At 42.3% G+C, this 22,587-nt stretch overlaps 1 protein-coding gene across 1 annotated transcript; it reads right to left on the bottom strand.

The window, feature by feature from the left end:
* Window positions 1-17,635: 17,635 nt before the first annotated feature.
* On the bottom strand, window positions 17,636-20,106 carry LOC123450965 (uncharacterized protein sll0103-like). The gene is made up of 4 exons (XM_045127977.1): window positions 20,019-20,106; window positions 19,334-19,898; window positions 18,797-19,158; window positions 17,636-18,700 (listed from the first exon to the last, which is right to left on the bottom strand). Exons 2-4 carry the CDS (start codon window positions 19,877-19,879, stop codon window positions 18,223-18,225), a joined length of 1,386 nt encoding a protein of 461 aa, XP_044983912.1. The 5' UTR covers window positions 19,880-19,898; window positions 20,019-20,106; the 3' UTR covers window positions 17,636-18,222.
* Window positions 20,107-22,587: the final 2,481 nt, after the last annotated feature.

Below are 22,587 nucleotides of genomic sequence, written 5' to 3'. Positions count from 1 at the left end.
CCCGACCTGCTTTTCTTGTTTTCTCTTTGGTTTTTTGAAGGATCTTACTTGAGTTATATATTTAAAACCCTATAAGAAATATAAATGTATATTTTAGAAAATCTACTAGTACGTGTTATAAAAAGGTTTAGTGTATGTTAGAAAAAGTTCACCGTGTACAAAAACCTGATCAATGTGTAGCAACAAAATGTTCGATGAGTAAAACATAAATGTACATCGTATATTAGAAAATGTTCGTCATATATAATAAAAAAGTACAGTGTATATAAAAAAATTCATCATGTATTTAAAACTGTTAAATGTGTATTAATTTTTTGGTTGTATACAACACAAAATTTCATCGTATATCATTATACATTTCAGTGCTAATATTTAAAATATTCAGGGTGTACTAAGAAAATGTATTGTATATTCAGAAAATCATTCATATTATATTACAAAAAATGTTCACTGTATATTTAAAAGGTACCAAAAAAGGAAAAAGTGAAAAAATACGAAAAAAAAATAAAAATAAATCTATAATAAAAAGAAACGGATTAAAAAATGGGAAAACAGAAAACCAAGAAAAAAGAATAATAGCCAGCGAAGCAAGAACACTTTGGCCAACCCATTCGTGTCTACCGGCTGCAAATAAGAGCAACTCTAGCAGACTCCGCATCCCGCCCCGGTCCACAAAATAACCGCCAAATTGCGGACCGGGACCCGTAATTTTTTTTACGGGGCGCGGCAAATCTTCTCCCCCAACCTCTATCTTCACGGGCTGGGAGGCCGACCCGAGCTGAACCCCTATCCGACGCGAGATTTGGCAGGAGGGACATTTCCTCGTGCCCTTTCCCGCTCCCCGAACCCTCCACCACCATTGCCCCTCCTCCGCAAGCTCCGGTTCCTCCTCCCCGACCGTTCCTCGCCGCCATGGAGGACCCCGTGCTGTCCCCCGTCACCGTCGAGGTCGCGCATGCTCCTTCCCCTCGGGCGGATCTCGTCGTCGACCATGTTGCCCCCGCCGCCGTCGCCCAAGCACACGCCGCGCCTTCCCGCAAGCGGCATGGCAACGTGGTCATGCAGGGAGGGAATCCGACTGCCCCCGCCGCGACGGCCCGCGCTCTGGGCGCCAACGCCGCAGTGCGATCCCGGCCGGAGGCGGAGAAGGCCGGCAAGGCCGCGGGCGTAAAGCGGAGGAAGTTTCCAGCTTCAAGGAAGCCACCTTCTTCAACCTCTCACTCCATCCCCCCGCAAGGAGGTGCTCCGGCGATGCCGTGCAACGATACCGCTCCCCCCGCGAGCGAGGTGTTCGACGAAATGGCCGGAAGGTATGCCTCTTTCGAACCATTCGACTAGAATGAAACGGACGGCGGCGTGGATGATCATGGTTGTGCGGACGAATTGGAGGAGATCGAAGATGAAGCGTTTGAGCAATTGTTGGGAGTTGTTGGGAGTTGCTCCAAAAGTGCGAGAAGTGGAAGTTAATCGACAAAGAATCCCCACCAAAGAGAGGCTCACTTATAAACATGGATGAAGATGAGGATGATGATGGCCCAAGAAATTTTCACTAGCCCGATGGCGACAAGAAGACTAAAGAGAAGATGAAGAGAGAGCAAGAAGCAACGAGCTTGAGGGAGAAGATTGATGCCATAGTGCAATCAAACGAGTTGATGTTGTTGAAGTCGTTAGAGATCAAGAAAGAGTTGGCCGAGAAGAAGGCAAAAGAGAAGCAAGAAAAATGGCAAATGCTCAAGGAAGAGGGGCTCCGCAAAGCTGCCATTGAGGAGAGAAAAGCACGCGCCTCTGAAAACAAATTGATGTCATTGTTATTCGCCGAGGAGAACAAGATCATGTCAATGAACTGCATTGACATGGACGACCTCACCAAAACATGGCATGATATGACAAGGAGAGAGATCTTGAAGAGGAGAATGGTCGCCTCGGCCTGTCCATGTTCCAGTTCCGGTGATGTTTTCTCTGCTCCATATGGTGCCAATGTGGATTCGGTGGCGCCGATGAACTTCAATATAGACTCCATGGCGCGGAGTGAAGATCGACCCCCAAGATGATGCCGGACATGGGCGCAAACCTTTGCATGCCCTCTTTTGCGTAATGAACTTCGCTTTTATTTGCGCGCAAACTGTTTATGTCGTTTGAATTTCAACTTGTTTGCCAAACCCTATGTGAAATGTGAGATTTGCAGTTTTTCTGTTTGTGGGTCGTCGCGGTGGAGCCCGAGCAGAACCGGCAGAAGCCGACCCGTAAAAAAGCATATTCCGCGAATATACTTTTTTACGGATCCATTTGGGAGGTCTGCATCTGTGCCAGCCCGCGCCGGCCCGCAAAAATGGTTTTGCGTGAACTGCAAACGCGTTTTGCGGGCCGGCGGGTTGCGGGGTTGGGAGTTGCTCTAAGATCTGTAGTCGCATAGGCAAACGAGAAAGTATCTGATGCTCCCAGCTTTGGGGTACTCCTAGTACTCGAGAGTCGCAAAAACATTTTTTACATGCTTCAAAAAATTCAGAAAAAATGTGAATGTCCATAATGAATGTGACTACAAGCTCTAAAAATTTCAGGTCTAAACTAAAAACACACATTAAGAAACAAAAATGTAAAATCTAGCATGAATTGTGTAAAAAAGACAAAAGCAACATTGAGACTATTCAGATCTAGGTTTCCCTTTTTTTAATCTTAATGTACATTTTGATTTTGGAGCAGAAATTTTTAGGTAATGTAATGACATTCCTTGTGAACATTCATATTTTTCCAAATTATTTTAAAACATTTAAAACTTTTTTTCCACATTGGAGCACGGGAAGTACCACAAGCTACACAAAACAACTCACAGATGAAAAGAAATCAGCGAACGAACTAGTGCTAGCGACATGCGAGAAATGGAAATGGGCCTGGCCTAGAAAGATCGGAATGGGTGCACGTTTGTTTTAAAGTAAATCCCAATTTCCTTTAAGACTATGGCTGATTTATATTAATGTGTTTGCGAATATCTGAAAATTTCAATTTTATAGTATTTTTGAATTCGATAAAAGCGTGTGTATTCTATAAACTGTTCATCAAAAGTAAAGAATGTTGGCCTAGGGAAACATATTTTTTAAACATCCTAAATGCTCTAAATATAATAAAAGGAAGAAGGAACCACACAAAAAGTTACTAGAGGATAAGAAATAAAATTAAAATATAAATGAAAAGAAACGTGAAAAATAGACAAACAATAAAAGAAAGGAAAATATAAAGAATACAAACAGAAAATAAAATGGAAATTATATATATAATAGGGACCAAAAAATATTTAAAAAAATAAGTATGGAAAATAAATACCAAGAAAAGATAAAAACCAATGGAACCTACTCGTGCCAGCGACAAGAGATAAATGGAAGTGGACTTAGCCCAAATATGATTGGGGAGCAGTTGTAGTGACAGGATCCGAAGTCTGTGATGTCATTTTAAATATGAGCTTGGGATTTTGGAACCAGTGACAGTGACATGGATGAGGAAATATGTAGCTTTTGAGGTAAGATCACCTCCCCGTTTCTTCTAACTGATTTAAGTTTTTGCTGCCCAGGATAAGCATGGCAAGATATCATGGTCAACATATTCTCATCTATTTTGTTGAAATGTAATGTACCATTAAAAATAATTCGTATATAAGTTGTTTTACATTATTTTAGGGTTTTTTTTTTGCATGTTGTGGATGAGCACAATGAACAGTACGTCTACAATCAAACTTGGGTAAACATGACGACACGAAGTAGACTGACTAGGAGGAGTTGTTGTGGAGCATCGACCGTTACAAAGACAGTCGTGTCAACATACCCATACGATGTCCTTGGAATTTTATCTGCCGCCGGAAGACCATACGATGTCCTTGGAATTTTATCTGCTGCCAGAATACCATACGGAATGGTCTTTAATTGGTTCATTGGCTATTTCTTGACTTCCAAAGACCAAACACTTGAGGAGGACGTGGTAAAAGTCTCAATAATATATTTTGTTTTGTTTGTTTCATTCAAGAGTTAAGAATTAATGAATGAATTTGGGAAGCAACATTCAGGAACACTACGGGAATCACATAAATACTCCAACTATATCCTAACTAGGTAGGATATATGGAAAGCAACATTCAGGAACACAAGCATTGAAAGAAATCTTCAATATGTGCCATCTCAAATTCATATTGGTAATAGTTTCCAAAAACCAGGGACGAAGTTAGCATGCAATCATGGGGGGGGGGGGGGCAAGTTTGTTCATGAAAGGATCAAAGTTCATATGAAGTAAAAAAAACTGACTATAACAACTAATATTATAGTAGAAAAATCAATTTGTTAGGGGGGGGGGGTCTAGCCCCCCTAGTCCCCCCCTAGAATCGTCCCTGCAGAAACCTTCAGCTCGCTACTTTATTTTTTCTTTCTATTACTTTACATGGAAAATATAGAGCAATCTGTAAGACAAAGCAAGGACAAAACTATGTATGCCTACAAACTGGTTTTAGAATATTTTGTAGGTTCCGGTCACCCGCCAGTTCATCTTCTTGTAGAAAATATCTGCAAACAGCATCCACTACAAATAGCATATCCACTACCCTGATTTGTATACAAAATTTTGCTTTGTTCATAGCTAATTAATCTAATAAGCAAGAATTTATTGAGACAACAACAGTAATAAATTGTTTTTGGCACATGAAGCAGTAGCGAGAGAAGGTAAACACTAGATTGTGCAGGCAAACATTTGATGAAATCATTGCTAGTGTTGACGTCGAGCGGTAGCCAATCTGATTCACCTGACCTTATGAAAAGACCAAACAGCAACAACCGTTTTTTCCTAGGCATGCAGTTAATGGACAAGGTTAGGTAGCAGCTGATTCAACCGAAGAACACACATACTGCTGATTCAAGTGATGCAGTTGCAGTAATAACTAGCCTATTGAATGGAACAAGTATAACCCATTATTCTGTGAAAAATATAATCGAAAGCATAGATGAACTAAAAGATTCAAATGGAGCTTGAATCAATCTCGGAGCAGCGGCAATGTCCCATAGCAACACTATCTTATACCACTCCCCTCCATTCATACCCGACACTATTTTTTCAGATCATACAAGCTTCCACACAACATCATGCCATATGAATAGCCATATATAGAGTCAGCTTCCATTCCAGGCAACATTATGCCATCATGGCGTCAATGTCTCCAATATGCTTCTTGCTAGGTGATTTCAGCAACGGCAACCCTGGTCGTTGAAGTATTTTCTTCGTACCTGACACATCAGTAATAGTTTGGGAAAGAAGAACTAATCGACAAACAACTAGCACTGATACAAGCATTAATTATTCTAAAATCTCCATGCTGAAAGACTACAGAAAAAGACCCAAACTTGGTAAGCATGTGCAATGCTAGCCCTATAAATAAATTATTACATGTCACAAGAGAAGTGTGAATTGCTCTGGTGAGAGATTCACACTTAGCAAAACCCCCCTCCCTAAACTTTCTTGCTGGCATTTGACTTAATTAATGAATAGTATTACGATCTTATGGCCTAGTGTATCAAATTTTGGTGGATTATCCATCCTAAACCCCACATGATCAATGCGTGTGAAATGACACTCGCTGCCTTCACCCACTCCACCAAGAAGAACATGGATTAATCTGGTAGTTTAGCATGTATAGTTGGAAGTTACAGACTGCAAGGCAGGGATTACAGTCAGTTAGTTACCTGGAGCAGGTAGGAGATATGACCTATCTTCTAGTTGACTTAATTAATTTTTATTAACTTCTATAAATGTTAAGTTTTTAAGGAAATGGTTGGTAGTTTAAGAAATATGTTCTCGCTTTAAAAAAAGTTCCAAAATTCTGAAAATGATAGTTTTTCAAACATTGTTAATAAATTCAAAAAATGTTCGAGATTTACAAAAACTTTCATAACTTAAAAATGATCGATATTTTAATTTGTTTTCGATATTTTTGAAATATCTTCGGGATTTATATATTTTCTTTCAAAAAGTTCTTATTTTTTCCGTTTTCATATTTTTCTTCACTTTTTTTCCTTTTTCCTATTTTTGTTTGACATTTTCGAAATTTTGTTTTGAATTTCAAAAATGTTGCCAAGTTTAAAATTCTGTTCACAATTCATATTTAAATTTTCGTGCTTTAAATGATAATCAGGAATCAAGAATTGATGATCAAAATTTTCCGTAAATTTCTGACAAAATGCTCCTGTTTTACGAAAAATGTTTATATATTTTTAAAAAATTGTTTGCAAATTGGAAATTTGTTAAAATTTTGTTCATCAATTCTAAAAATGTTCATGATTTGAAAATGTTCGGGAGTTTTAATTTTTTTTCTTCATTTTATGAAAAACGTTTAGCTTTTAAAAAAATGTACGTAAGTTCGAAAAATGTTCCTTTTACAAAAAGTGTACATAAGTTAAATAAATGTTTCTTCTTAAAAAAATGTTCAATTTTTTTAAAAAAGTTTGTGTTTGAAAAATGTTTTCTAGTGTTGAAAAAACTGCACGATTTACAAAAAATGTTCCCATTTGAAAAAAGCAAACATTTTTTGAAAAGAGGAACATTTTCTAAAAGAATGGTGGAATTGTTTTTAAAAACTAGTCCCATTCTAAAATAAATTATAATTTTTTCAAAAACAGCATACTTTTAGCTTCTGAACATTTCTCAATTTTTTTTTACTTTTTTTGGAACAAGAAAGAGAATATAAAAATAAATAGAAAATTAAGTATATAACAGAAAAAGGAAAAAGAAAAGGAGAAAAGTATCGAAAAAACCCGAAAAATAAATACACTTAAAATGAAACAAAATTAATAAATAAACAAACATAAAAATGAAAAATCATGTAAATACCAGTTTAAGATCCTTTTAGAAGGTACCAAAAACCGGTCAGGATCATTTTAGAGGATGCCAAAATGGTACACTGTAGCTTGGAGTTCTCTCGTAATTAGGCCGGAGCCTGCCAGCCGACATATGTTGCATGCATGTTGTCATTTACTACTCCTTCCGTTTCTAAATATAAGTCTTTTTAAAGATTTTTCTAAAAGACTACATACGAAGCAAAATTAGTGAATCTACCCTCTAAAATATGCCTATATAAATCCTTATGCAGTCTTCTAGTGAAACCTTTAAAAAAACTTATATTTAGGAACGGAGGAAGTACTCCATACCGCGTACCATCCTTGGTATTTATGTTGTGTGCTAAGTATATACAAGGTGGATTACTCAAAAATGTTGAAGCAAGCCTTCCACCAATATAAAACTTCGACTGAGTAGCAAGAATACTCAGAAACATAAACACAACCTCTTAAGAAAAGAAACATGATGCAAACTTGAAAAAAATGTTTATGCTCTTTTTTTTGTTCATGCTCTTATATAGTAAAATTTAAACTTTCAAAAAAATATTCATGTAATTTTAAGAAAACATTCATGCACAATAAAAGTGTTCACATTTTTTCCATATATAAAATATTCATTTTTTTGTGCTTAAATGAACTTGGCTAGAGAAACTAGTACTCCCTATTTCGATGCATTATGAGTAAAATTGTCAAGGTTTCACACAGCCGTTCTACCGACCGAGCGATAAATAGAATGGCCCATTGTGCAGCTAAATGAATCCAATTTTAGGAACTTGTCGAAAAGGTCCATATCCAGTGTTTACCGGTTTTGGGAACCTTCTATAAAGCTTTAGTCCGGTTTCCATTTTTCTTTCTCTTTCTATTTTTTTTGGTTTTCCGTTTTTCTTTTTTTTTATTTACCTTTCTAAGAAAAATATAAACTTTTACCAATATTTCGAAAATTTAAAAATATTTTGAGTTACCAAAATAATCTGGATTTTCCAATAAAAGCCTTTTTACTTTTTCGAAAAAATATCCAGGGATACACATTTTTAGAAAATGTTCATGTTTTCGAACATCACGCAGAAATTGTAGTTTACTGTTTTCAAAAAGATTTTTTGGATTTTCAAAAATTCTTCCCCTTTTTGAAAAGTGCTTGGGAGTTTCTAATATTGTTGCCATTTATGTTTCAAAAAATATCCAACTCTTCAAAATTGTTCAGGAATTGCAAAATGGTTCACAATTTTTTAAAAAATATTTATGTTTTTACAAATATATTTGACTTAATGTCACTTAATGGGGCGGGTCGTTAACAACTCTAAAGTCCACACAGTTGCTCAGCGTGAATATTAAGCAGCCACTCGCATAAAGTCTGTGGAAAGCCTATCCGAGTCGCACTCTCTCATCCCTTCCACTCCACCTCCCATCCCACCCTGCACCCACTCCCCCTAGTCTTCACCGTAACCGTGTCCCTAGTTGTCCGACAAGGTGATTATGAGGACAACCAACAAGTAGAAGAGACAAAGCAAGCGCCCATCTGTCGTCCCATGAACCCTATCGAAGAGAAGGAACATGAGATAAGCTCGCACTCCACCCATCGACGACGAATTTGCCGCCGAGGTCTAGGACGGCGACATCTGTGACGGATTCGATGAGCACACCCATGATACCCACACATATGAAGTAGATCCTACTGTCGGCATGCGTCATGGAGGTCAGGCCACCTGTGCATGTTAGGGAGCTGAGGCCGCTGCCGAGCATCCCTGATCCATGCGGAGGCGGACTGAACTACTTCAACCGGCCACATACTATTCGAAGACATACCATCGCACTTCAGATCCTATGAGCCTACACGAACGACATTGGGGCCTTCTTCATGCACCCTATGCTACAATCATTTCACCCTAATCGAGTGCTCTAGGGTAAATCCAATATCCAGATTTCATCGGATATGTATGGAGTCATTCCCCTTCTGTGTGGGTGTCATCTTCGATCTGGATCCAACTAGGAGGATTCGTGGTTGGTGTTGGTACTCTTCGGTGTCTTGTGTGGTAACGACATGAGATTTTTAATTAATAAGCAAATTGTTACTTGACGTTTAATTTATATTAAACTATTCTATTTATGTATAAATCAGTTTGTTAACATAATATCTAATTAATTTGTTAGTTTTTCTACATCTACATTTTTTAACATATTGTATTGGCAAGAACACTTAAGTTCATTTTTTTGAACTGTGAGTGAGAACACTTTGGTTGCATTGAATCTCTGCTATGTCTAAAGCAAATAATAAAGAAAATATAACCTTCTTCATGGATTGATGCCTATCAGTTGATGTACTATTGTGTATTTTATGCACTTGAAACTAATATATTTTATTATCTTTATTATTATCAAAGGTCTAGAGCATATGTTTGTTTATCTTAAATAATAGAAATATTATATTGTCACGGTCCCGTTAGTTCAGTGCTTATTCAGCTACCGAGACAAATCGTCGAGAAGTTGATGGGAGCCCATTAATGCTGCAAGTGGAAGTGGGACTAACTTAGCCCATCCACTTATATTACTTTAGTGGGATCTTATTGGACAGAGACAAAATTAATCGGCATTTTCTATTTAGCGCTGCAGGCGACGGTTTCTTCCTCTTTCTGTTAACAGGCGCCTGCAGCAGGATTAGTTTCTATCTTTTTTTTTTTCTGTTTTCTAACAGCAGGGTTAGTTTCTATTTTTTTTCTAAAACAAAAAATTGTGCGAGCACTATAATTTGATTTGAACCTGTAACCTCGTTGTCAATGGCAAAAAGAACCTCGTTGTCAATGGCAAGGTGCGCTCGCTACACTAGCCAACCGGCTGCATAGACCTCATGTGCTAAGTTTCATCTTTCCACGCCTTTCTTCTTATATATTTTTTCCTATTTTTTCATTTTGCTTTTCTTTATCTCACGATATTTTTCCTTCTTTTCTAAATTGAATGAACTTGTTTTTTAAAAAACTGATATACTTTTTATCAAAATCGATGGTTTTTCAGAAAACAATTATTTTTATTTATAATGGGTAATTTTCTTTTTCAAACTAGATGAACTTTGTAAAAATCCGGTGAACTATTTTTAAATTTTATGTACTTTTTATACAAAATAATGAACTTTTTAAAACAAATCCATGAATATTTTATAAAATTCGATAAGCCTTTTTCAAAATCATTGAACTTATTTTAAAATTCGATGATCGTTTGTTAAAATCCATTAACTTTTTTTAAAATTTGATGAACGTTTTTCAAAATCATTGATCTTTTTTTAAAATTTGATGAATGTTTTTCAAAATCTATTAACCTTTTCAAAAAAAAACAGCGAGCCAAGAGAAAGCGAAGGATAGCGGATTTTCATAATGGGCCGTGACCAACTGCTAGGCGCTCCTAATAGGAGCTCCCAAATCAATCGGGCTATCCGACTTAACCCATTGTAAACCCACCTCATCCAATTAAGCTAGCCAACAAAGACATCTCCCCTGGCGGCTGCCTAGGGTTTATCTCCCCTGGCGGAAATGTCTAGGGTTCCTGCTTGTAATCCGACTACAACTCCCCTCCGGAGCGGGGGTACGACATCCATATAGCCGCACCAGGGTAGAGATCGTGACCTGTGCTGGTGTTGTGCCGCTGTTTATGGCGACGTCGCGCTCTAGATCTTCGGCGAGTAGCACGACCATGGCGGATAAGGCGATGGGTGTGGATGATCTGATTGGAAAACTAAATCTGCAAGAGAGAGAGGAGGACGATCTCAACTTCGATGAGGAATTCCCGAAGGAGACTGTGGAAGCGGAGTTCATGGTGATAGCCAAAGTTCATACCGAGAAACTCTTCTCCCGGGGAGCGTTCTATGAGAGCATGCGCATGGCCTGGAGCCTGGCACAGGGTGCTACCTTCAGCGCGCTAGGAGCAAATCTCTTCTCGATCACGGTAAACTGCATGGGCGATTGGAAGAGGATTACAGAAGAAGGACCTTGGCTCTTCAGGGACCATGGGGTTTTGATGGAACCATACGATGGATTTACAAAATTTGACGAGGTGGCGCTGGATAAACTGGCAGTTTGAATCCAGATAGTTGACCTCCCTCCTATGTATAGGAAGGAACAAGTGGTTCGCTCGTTGACCAGGAAAGTTGGGGAGGTATCGAGTGTCATGCTAAACCCTAGATGGGGTAATGGAAGGATCGTCAGGGTCCGAGTCAGGCTGAATGTCAATGAACCACTGATGAGGTTTGTCTCTATAACCAAAAATCAGCGGAAAGTTTATTACTCTATCCTTTATGAGAAAATGCCGGTGTTTTGCTACGTATGTGGACATATGGGTCATACATTCTTGGAGCATGGTAATGGGAAGCACAACAAAGAGGCCATGGCCTGGGGTGACTGGATTCTTGCTGCTAGCTAGATCAGGGGGTCAATCTCAAGGATCAAGGCAGCAGGCTACGGGGGGAAGTAAGCTTAACCCCTAGGGCAGAGCTGAGAGTGGGAGGCCCTTGGCTAAGGAGCTACAGGATGATGCTAGCAGCCCACACAAAGTTGGAGATGGGACAATGTATGAAGGTGAGAAATCTTGAAAGAGATTAACATATGAAGTGCCGACGACAGAGCCTAATAACTCGAAGCTGCCTCTCCTCTTGGAGGCTGCCGTTGTGGGAACGATACCAATGGAGGATCTGGAAGTTAACCCTGCTGTAGATGGGGAGGAGGACGATGTGTCGTCTCAGGACTCAAAGCGATCAAGAACGGGATGTAATACTGTCATGGATGCTAGTCATCAGATATCGGCGAGCTTCGAGAAGGAGCTCGACCAGACGCAATGAAACTACTGTGTTGGAACTGCCGCGGGATACGGAAGCCTGCGGCAGTGCGTGCGCTCGTGGGGATCCACGGGCGAGTAAGACCAGATGTGCTTTTCTTGTGTGAGGCACATCTGAACAAAGCGAAGGCAGGTAAACTGATGATACGTCTGGGCTTTGATCAAATGGCAGTATCGGAAAGCGATGGAAGAAGTGGTGGTCTATTGATGCTTTGGCAAGCTAACTTGGGAGTCACGTCGTTGGAGATACATGCAAACTTCATCGATATTCGCATCAATGAGCATTCCCCGGATGGATGGCGATTCACGGGTTTATATGGGGAACCTAGTGGAGAAATAAAACACCTCACCTGGGACTATCTAAGGCAGCTACATGCGATGATAAGTCTCCCCTGGCTTATAGCGGGTGACTTCAACGAAATTCTGCACAACTATGAGAAGGAAGGGGGTGCTTCACGACCGATTCGATGCTTGCGGGGCTTCAGTGATGCATTGTCCGATTGCGGCCTGGATGACCTAGGATATGTGGGTGATATCTTCACTTGGCACTAAGGAAATATCCGCGAACGCCTGGATCGAGCGGTGAGTAATGTGCGATGGGCTGATATGTTCCCAGACTACGGGGTTTGCAATGAGGAGTATGACAAGTCTGATCATCGTCCTATTCTAATTAATACGGTACATAGCACGATACTGCAGCAGAGGAAGAGACCGGGGGCTCAGAAGTTTGAGGCTCGGTGGCTAGGAGAGAAAAAATCTGGGAAGACCCGTGGATACCAAGCAGCCCCAACAAAAAACTTATGACTCCACGAAGCAACATTGTATTGATCAAAGTTTCTGAACTAATAGATGTGGACAGCAGATCATGGGATGAGGAGCTCATTACAGATATCTTCTGACCAATTGATGCACAACGCATTCTAAATATACCTCTTGCGGTGGGGATGATGGACGACTTCGTTTCCTGGCATCCAGACAGGCGCGGTATGTTCTCTGTGAGATCGGTGTATCATCAAGAATGGGATAACCAACATGGGAGAAAGTTGAGGAGGACGAACACAAATCATTCCTCAGGTAATAACCCTATTTGGAGAACCATTTGGAAGCTAAGGCTACCCGTGAAGATAAAAATTCATCTATGGAAATCATTACTGGGAGCTATACCATGCTATGGGGTTTTGGCAAATCGGCACATCATGACCAGCTCTCAATGTCCGCTGTGTACAATGGATTGTGAAAGTATAAAGCACATTTTTTTCCAGTGTCCTAGAGTGCAGGAAATCTGGAGGGTTTTAGGGCTTTCGAGCCTGGTTAATCAAGTCTGCGATCTGGAGCAAGACGGGAGTGGGGTCTTATCTGAAATGATACTCTCCAAGAGCACCATCAAATCAAATATTTCGGATGTTGGCCGTGCTGAACTGATCGCAACGACGGTCTGGTATGTCTGGTGGGAGAGGAGGAGTTTCACTCATGGTGAGCATATCACTGAATCACCCAGATCGGCGCATGCAATATAAGCACTTGCGAAGAAGTTTGTCAGGGCAAGGAATATGCGCCCAGGTGTTGTTCGACATGGGTGGCAACGACCGGCTCATGGTCTTTACAAACTTAACGTGGATGCGGGCTTCTCTGAAGACTCGGGGACGGGTAGTACCGGGGCGGTGTTGCGATCAGATAAAGGAGTGTTCATTGCCGGTTCATGTAGTGCTATATCATTTGTTGAAGATGTCAGTTCAGCGGAAGCAAGAGCTCTGCGAGATGGACTTATCCTGGCTAGCGAGGTGGGTGTGCAAAAGATCATTGTGGAGTCTGATTGCCAGGACGTGATTGACACCATGTTACTCGACGGCAATTCACTTGGACCAGCGGCGGCAGTATACGAAGAGTGCTCCTTCCTCGCAAAGAACTTTAGTTTGACCCAGTTTGCCTTCTGCCCAAGGGAAGCAAATGTGGTAGCTCATACTCTAGCTAGGTTTGCTGAACCCACTAGAACTATAAAGTGAATGGAGGAGCCTCCTGGCTTCCTCATAGATACATTAGCTAATGATGTAACTGTCTTCTCACGTGAAATATAAAGGCTGTCCAGGCTTTCCCCGTTAAAAAAAAAACTAGCCAACAACACTAAACGAGTGTTTTTGATCGCTCTCAAGCTACTGCAATTTTTTAATCTCTACTTCTATTTCAACACCGACGAAAAGAGAAGGACAATGTCAGCTAGCTAGTCAAGGGCTCATAGCTGGACATGTGTGTGTCATCCCACAAACCCGGGCGTGGTGGCATCCCACGGTGTGCGTGCGTGCTGTGCAAGTCAACTTCGACAGCAGCAGTGCGCACTCTCGTGGTTTCAGCCGCATCTTCGTCTTCTCCCGCGTCGACGACTCGCAGCTCGAGCTCGGCGTGCCCCTCCACGCGAGGCCTCCGTTTTCTCCCCGGTCGATCACCGCCCTGCTCGCGTACCTCTCCTCGTGCCGCCTCGACTATCCGTTCTTCGTGGGCCACGACAACGGCTCCATCATGGCGCACCAGCACATCGAGTCGTCCTCGCACGGCGAGGACTGGGTCACCCTCGCTGCGGCCTCCTCGTGGCTCCTCATCCGCGACCTCGATGACGGCCCCGCCCTCGTACGCTCTACGACACCGCCATTGCCTCCTCCACGCCACTCGCCTTTGTCAAGCAGCGCCTCATCTTCCTTACCGAGGCCGGTGCCGCGTCCCTCGACCTCTGCTCCATGACCGCTCGGGAGACGCTCTACGAGGGCCTCGCTGAGGCGCTCAACGGCTCCCACCCCGGTCCTACCCCCTTCGACCTTTCCGAGAAATTCAAGGCCTACGACTTCATCGACGCTGACGACCTAGCTCTTACACTTACACTCTGTACAACACTTTTTATGTTGGATCCTACTTGAACCCACTTAATCCATCTAATTTCTAATGGGCTGTCTCCTAGTGCTCACCAAGCAGCGGTGTGAGTCAGTGGTATTGCGGTGGGAGTCCAACCTACTGCCCCACTGTAGCCTGATCTCCGGGGTATCATCGAGCACCAGGAGTAAAGGGCATCGGCGGTCTGAAAACTTATACTGCGGATGTACTTAAGTCACACTACTTACAAACCAGAAAAACCCGTCACAGAACTTGCGTTGCGGGTGCATCTACGTCACAACCGCCATTTAGACCGATCCGTCGTCCGGTTTTCTCTGTCTTCTCGGAAACGCGCAAGCTTTTCAAGATGATGATTTGTATGATCAGAATGTAGATGATGCCGGTCAACCAAGGCAGGGACGTCTTCAAGTGATTAGCACAGGGACCAGGGTCTTCTGTGGAAAGAAACAACCTCACACGTGCGCGAGTAGAGAAAACCGGGCGGCGGACCGGATCAAATGGCGGCTGTGACCTAGATGCGCTCGCAACGCAAGTTCTATGACGGATTTTTTCTGTTTGTAAGTAGTGTGACTAAGTGCACCCGCAAGACAAGTTTTTGGACCGTCAATGCCTTTTACTCGAGCACCGGCAACAGCTTGCGTGTGTCCATGAGGAATCCATCGATCCGAGTTTGAATTCGAACCGGGAACAAAATGGAATGAGCACACCTAAACTACTGCCACTGCTACTTCATGCAGACAGCAACACACAACGATTCAAACTAGCTAAAACTGGATTCAAATTTTACGGGTGGATCGGATGCAAAGCTGGATTCGCAGTAGAGCTCAAACACGTGAAACTCCCAGTTTAGAACGCGAAACTGCAAGGTACTTTGCACGGATTCGTCACACAAATGCTCTCCCTCCCCCTACCGCCCTCCGATGGGGAACATGGCAACATCATATAACTCAAGAGAACATGATAACATCATATGACAAATTAACCAAGCTCATATGACAAAAACTAATTAGCTCATGTTCAGGGGATCAACGCTCAGGCAGATAACCCAAACCCAAACCCAAAACCAAACACAATATTTTCTTCTTGATTCATGGATGCATAAGCATGATCCTCTACTCAACAACACAATGCAATGTACTACTTGTCCACCTTTTTTATATCAACTGTAAATAATGATTGTGCATGTTTGCAAGTTTGAGGTAGTATGAACTAGAGGGGAGCGAGAGCGTGGTAGTACCGTGCACTGGCAGGGTCGGAGGTGGCCGGGGGCGACGTCGGAGGTGGCCGGTGGCGACGTCGGAGGTGGCCGGAGGCGGCGGCGCTAACCCTAGGAGAATGGGAATCACCGAGAGGGGATGAAAATAAGTTGTCAATAGAAATTAGTTGTCAAATATTTTTAAATAAACAATATAAATTACTTAATAAATATGGTTGAGGAACTTAAATAAACGACATATGATGGACACTCTTCTCTCATGTATGGTGGACACTCCCGCATCAATTTTTCGACCGTCGATGATGGTCGCTACTCCTACTTCCCCTAGTGCATAACAAATATCTAGCACAAGGAGAAGGAGGAGAAGCGACCCCCACGACAATAGTCGGCATTCTTCTTCTCTCATATATGGTGGACACTCCCTCACCGATTTTTCGACCGTCGATGATGGTCACTACTCCTACTTTCCCTAGTGCATAACAAATATCTAGCACAAGGAGAAGGAGGAGAAGCGACCCCACGACAACAGTCGGCATTCTTCTTCTCTCATATATGGTGGACACTCCCTCACCGATTTTTCGACCGTCGATGATGATCGCTACTCCTACTTTCCCTAGTGCATAACAAATATCTAACACAAGGAGAAGGAGGAGAAGCGACCCCCACGGCAACAATCGGCATTCTTCTTCTCTCATATATGATGGACACTCCCTCACCGATTAAACTATTTCTATTAAACACTTACTAAATAAACTATTTCTAATAAACACTTACTAAAAACAGTAAAAAAACTACATTATACTTATATTGAAATATAATGTAGCACAAGGAAATAAACTACTTGTGGCTAAAAAGTGAAGCATTGCTAGATATATGTATTAGAGATTACATATTAACGTGTGAGTGCAGAGCTGGGTGGGCCATTGCATGGAACTACTGGTGGCTCCACAAGTCTGTAAAGAAGAAGGAGGTCTTCGGTTCAAAACTCAATGGTGGGCGATTATTTTTGCGTGTTAAAAATACAGAAGAATAACCAGTAATACAACTATATAGGCCGAGGGAAGGTGGCCGCACCCCCATGCATTCGGGCCACCTCCCAGCTCCTCCAGCCTTGATCTCTGGCCTATAAATTCTCTAATATTCCAAAAACCCTTGGGAGGCTCCCGAAACATTTTTTTTGTCGCCGCAAGTCTTTGTTCCATTGTGTAACCATTTGGAGCCCTGTTCTGGTGCCCTGTCGGAGGGGGGATCGATCATGGAGGGCATGTAGATCAATATCGTTGCTCCCATGGTGATGTGTGAGTAGTTCACCATAGAACTACGGGTCGGTAGTTAGTACCTAGATGGCTATCTGTCTCTCTATGTTCTTCGTTGTCATGATCACAACGATTCCCACGGCGATCTATCATATGTAATCACTCTTTGCGGTGTGTTTGTTAGGATCCGATGAATTATGGGTTTATGTTGAGATTATTCATAAATAGTATTTGAATCTTCTCTGAATTCTTATATCCATGATTGTTATAGCTTAGTAATTCTCTTCGGTCTATCTCTTTGATTTGGCCAACTAGACTGATTTATTTTGAGTAGGAGAGGTGCGTTGTAGTTGGTTCGATCTTGTGGCGCTCAGTCCGATTGACAGATCGAAAGGGACATGACACGTATTGTATTGCTGCCATTAAGGGTTTTTTTTGAAAGATCGCTGCCATTAAGGGTGCAAACCATGGGGGTTCATTCATATTAATTGGATCTATTTTGTCTACATCATGTCGTCATCTTTCAAGCATTACTCTGTTTTACTTAATAGTGCATGTGCATGCTGGATAACAGTCAATGGATAGAGTAATAGTAGTCGATGCTGCCATGAATCGGTCTATTTGTTTGTTGTAATTAGGGTTATTGTTGTGGGGGTCGGGTAGGCGCGGGTTTTATTTTACGTAACAGTACGACATGCACTGTAGGGCGGACGGGCGTACGTTGGGTGTTGTTTAGACAATGTAGGACATGCACTGTACGACGGACGGACGTACGTACGTTGGATGGTGGATAGACAATGTAGGCATGCATGGGGGCGTTTATGGAGGAGTTGTACCGAAGCTGTAGGAGCGTGTTGGTGCATGTGACAAAAGACGCGGGCGCTCAAAAGGAAAAAGGAAAAGTAACGGATCAATATTGCATGCATATGGTGTGAGACGAAAGAAATATATAATCACTTTGGTGGTAAAATAAAAATAAACAACTTAGTTGAAACAAGGAAAAAAAAATACCGGCCCGGGCATCCGCACAGGTTCACGGGTTGTACACATGTTTTTGACGGACTCGTCTTATTCTTGTGAAAGAATAACTAGTAAAAATTAAGCAAAGAAATAAAGTGGTGACCATCGATCAAGGTCGCCGACGTTTTGATGGACCGATGGATTATATATTAGGGTTGGGCACCTGGTGCTGGATTCAGAAGCGGGTGTTGGGATTGATATGGAACTGCCTGGCTTGTGCAACGTACTTGCTGTCACGCTTCAAGTAAAAGAGGGAGTCGTCGTGGACGTGGCCCTGCACAGTTGGACGCTGGCGAGCGTGCGACGAGAGTATAGACAGTGCTAAGGCCTTGCCTTTCTTGTCGTACTCTTCCTGTGACCCCATGTGGTCGAACATGTGCTCCATCTGCGTGGTTAGAAAGCCGACAAGGTCTTCGGATTTGGGGTTGTCGAGGTCATCCAGGGCGCTCAGGCGTTCGGCCAGTTTTTCTCTGGCACCTGCGAAATTCTTCTTCTCGGCCAGTTTCGTTGCTTCGTCTACGGCGGCTGCGTGCTTGCGACGGAATAGCTCCAGCTCCACCTCAGGCTTGGTTTCATCCGTGTTTGCCTTTGAGGATCGATCCATCTTCACTTCTTGCGGGCCTACCTTGGTGTCCTTTGCAGCTCCCGCCAGTCTGAAGGGATATATGTAAGCTCGATCAATAAGCATATAGATATAGTAGTATAGTATATTAATTAGAAACCCTACATCGAGGAACTTCCATAAGTACCTATATAAACATTCGACTGTAAGGACAGTCTTTCCTTTCTCTTCCTTGTGGACTTTGGGGAGGTGTAGGAGGAGCATGGTCCTGCGTGCCTCCAGGCGGGCAAGATCGCCGAATTCCACGGTGAAAGAGCCCTTTTCTTTGTCGTGTTCCGTTGGGTAGGAACCAGGATCCACGTCGTGTATTTTCTCCGGCTCTTTTTGCTTGGGTGTCACCCTCAGCGTCACCCTCACGTTCAGGACCGAGATGTCGCGGAAGCGTCCCAGCACCATGCCAAAGCCGTCCGCAAGATTGTTTTCGGCGCTGTTGTCCTTAACAAGGTGGAATGCGCCTCCATGGCTCTTGTGTGCCAGCTCGTAGAGGAGCTATATATATATACATATATATATATAGAAAGAGAGAGAGACAGGATACAGGCATGTGCAAATTAAGTTAGAAAATAGGGCGCATGCATGAGCGATCAGTTGATCATATCAACGATAACAGAATGCACAGATATACGTACGTATATATGTATTAATTCAGTTTGGTGTACCATACCGTCGGATCGTGCTTTTCACCAAAACCATAGGTTTGGACGTTGACTTTGCTGACATCCTTCACTTTCCTAGCGTCACCATGATTCTGCGCACCGTCCGTCAAGAGAAAGATGACGCATGCGCGGTCCGGACGACGACCCTCCACCAGCATCTTAACGGCGGACTCGAGGCCGGCCGCGATATTGGTGTCGCCGTGGGCTTTCAGGCCATTGATGAAGGCCACCACGGCCTTCTTCTTTTTGTCGTCATTCATGCGGTCAAGCTTTGCATGGCTTTTATCATTAGCATCGGAAGAGAATGGGACGATGGCAAGTCGGTCTTCAGCGCCCATCTTTTCTTTGACGAAAAACTCCATGGTCTTCTTCATCTTGGCGATCCTATCTCCCGCCATGCTTCCACTGATATCAAGGACAAATACGATGTCCAGAGCCGCCGTCTCCTTCTTCCCGGTCGCCGGTGCAGTAACCTTCACCATCAACGTCTGCTCGTGAGCCTTCAGTGGAGCCGCCTCGTTACGGTATGCCTTGATCTCCACCGCTTTCGCCATTTGTCCGACGGGCACCAAACTGGATTGACACACACACACACACACACACACACACGTAATGCATTCATACTCAGCACTTTCCATCAATCGTAAACACACAGTGCGCATGTGGAATCACCAAATGGACAAGAATGTATACCTCAGCTTGCAGGAGAAATCACTAAAGAGGACGCCGGTCTTGCCCCCTGTGTGTTGGTCACCGCACTTGATACTTTGCTAGCTAACCACCTGTGTGTTGTTCCTACTTCCTTCTCACAACTCACCTCTATATATACCCCTAGAATAGATGCATCCCTTCCATTGGATTCCACTAATCAATGGTACCGTATAATATACTGCTACCTCTCTAACTTTTTATAAGATATTTTTAGAGTCTATCATGGTGTCAAAAAAAACGTCTTATATATAATAAGTCACAGAGGAACCAGAATAATCTGCACGAATCTTCGGCGCTCCTTCCCCCTCCAAACGTTCAGGTTACTACGTCTACACTTGCCATCTACTATTATTTTGAATGGATATCAAAGATATAAGAATCTCCTTTCATTTTTTCCTTGACGTCTTTTTCAGTTCCAAGTCTCCTCTTTTTACAGTTTTTTTGTACGTTCACAACCTTGCCGACATGTTGGTTTACTGGGATTTTTTTTTAATCGCTAGGAAGCTTACTTGTTGGTTTGTACGTATTTGAGATTTGTCTATATGCTCGTACCCTCCATCGGAGTAATTAGTAGTCAGTCACTATAATCTACTTCTCATTCTACGCAAGTCTTTCTTAGTCTTCATAACAATCAATCAATTTTTGTACATTCACAACCTTGCCGGCGTGTTGGTCTACTGAGATTCTTTTTCGAATCACTAGGAAGCTTACTTGTTGGCTTGTACGTACTTGAGATCTGTCTATATGCTCGTACCCTCCATCTGAGTAATTAGTAGTCAATCATTATAGTCTACTTCTCATACTACGCAAGTCTTTCCTTAGTCTTTATAAAAATCAACCAATTATTGTAGCTTTAAGGCAACCGATCTACACAAAGTCAATCATCTCTGTCATTGCATCGGGCCTCGATTCAATTTCCCATGGACACATGACATTACGTGCTATTTACACAAGTTGTTACGCTAGATCTGTAGGCTTTCATGTTATCTCCTCTTAACATCCATTCTGTAAACACCATGTTATTTCCAAAGGTCAAGAAAGCCTTATTAAGAATCTTTGGCATGGTGTCACCCATACATGCAGAGAAAACCAGTTGAATGGTTGACATCTTCAAAGAAGAACTAGTTGTTAGAACACCAACTTTTCGATGTTTTAGCTATTTCAGACCCTTTTTTGGGGGCATCCACTCGCTTTATAATTCAAAACCACCAAGCTTGCCCCGATCCAGCAGAGTACTGCACGAGCGCCATGGCCGGCGACCTCCCTTTCTCAACTTGGCTCTGATGCGAAATGTCAGGACAAAAATGAAACCGCCACGCTCCGGCGATCACTGGAGACAACCAGCAAACGCGAGAGCGAGAATGCACAGGGTTCCCCGGTGCACAAACACCTTGTCGGATCGGAGAAAGAAGAAGAACAGGGACACGGCGAGGTGGTTTTTCCGGCGCTCGAATCTCCTTCCTTGAGCTCAGACTCAACACACACACTCGCCAGCGAGCTACACTACAGAGAGAGGATTTATACCCGCGAGCACTTCCTTCACACAACATCCTGCTGGACAGAATCTTAAAAGAATTATTGAGAATAATTGGCTAAATAAAATGAGCTCAACATTTGTTTAGAGAGGTTTTATAGGTAGGAGAATGTCCTGGTAAAATTTGTCAACTTATGGAGCAACATAAAACATAGTTGCTTCACAATCCAAAATAATGATCAGAGACAAAGATTTGATGCTATGGTCACATGGTTGAAGGAGTGATGCTCAAAATTGTAGAAGAGGCATTATTTGAGCATTTTAAGATGATGGCAAAGTTTCAACGCATTTGAACACTCCTAGCTAGCACTTGCTTCACAAAGCTTCCTTTGGATCAGAAACTTTGAAAATTTGCCAAGAAATATTTACTAGCTAAATTGAGTTGAATTTTGGCATGAGGCAATGATATGGAAAGGAGAATGTCCTAGTAAAATTTCAGAATTTATGGAGCAATATAAACCATAGTTGCTTCACACTCCAAAACATAAAACATAGTTGCTTCACAACTTTGACCAATGAAAGCACAGCCCGCGGATCGCTGACGTAGCCCTACTTCCTGATCCAGACCGTTCGTTCACGACGATCCAATGGTCCGGATAGGTGCGGGGTTTTGATGGGGTTTTGAGGGGGTTTTGACGGGGTTTTCAAACGTTAGGGTTGAGCATAAGTAATTCAACAAAAAATCAAAAAAATAGGAAACTTGTGGCAATCATCATTATATGTGACTAACTTCATAGGAAAAATAAGAAATCTGAACTATGGAATTTTTTATGAAAAAACCTTCACAAACTTGGCTATCACGAACGAGGTTGTACGATTTTCAAACGTTAGGGTTGAGTATAAGTAATTCAAAAAAAAACAAAAAAATAGGAAACTTGTGGCAATCATCATTATATGTGACTACTTCATAGGAAAAATAAAAAATCTGGACTATGGAGTTTTTCATGAAAAACCTTCACAAACTTGGCTATCACGAACGAGGTTAACATTGTATGGTTTTCAAACGTGAGGGTTGAG

This window comes from Hordeum vulgare, chromosome 4H (assembly GCF_904849725.1).
Source record: "Hordeum vulgare subsp. vulgare chromosome 4H, MorexV3_pseudomolecules_assembly, whole genome shotgun sequence".
Taxonomy (NCBI): domain Eukaryota; kingdom Viridiplantae; phylum Streptophyta; class Magnoliopsida; order Poales; family Poaceae; genus Hordeum; species Hordeum vulgare.
Note: the sequence above shows the minus strand (reverse complement) of the source record. Positions and strands in the feature narration are given on the sequence as shown.

What these genes read in the sequence shown, in the direction of transcription:
- LOC123450965 (XM_045127977.1), bottom strand. Translation starts at nt 19,879, where the DNA reads ATGGCGAAAGCGGTGGAGATCAAGGCATACCGTAACGAGGCGGCTCCA. An exon ending in GTGAAAAGCACGATCCGACG is followed by an intron (nt 19,159 to 19,333) that starts GTATGGTACACC and finishes ATATATATATAG; the next exon opens with CTCCTCTACGAGCTGGCACA. An exon ending in ACAGTCGAATGTTTATATAG is followed by an intron (nt 18,701 to 18,796) that starts GTACTTATGGAA and finishes ATATCCCTTCAG; the next exon opens with ACTGGCGGGAGCTGCAAAGG.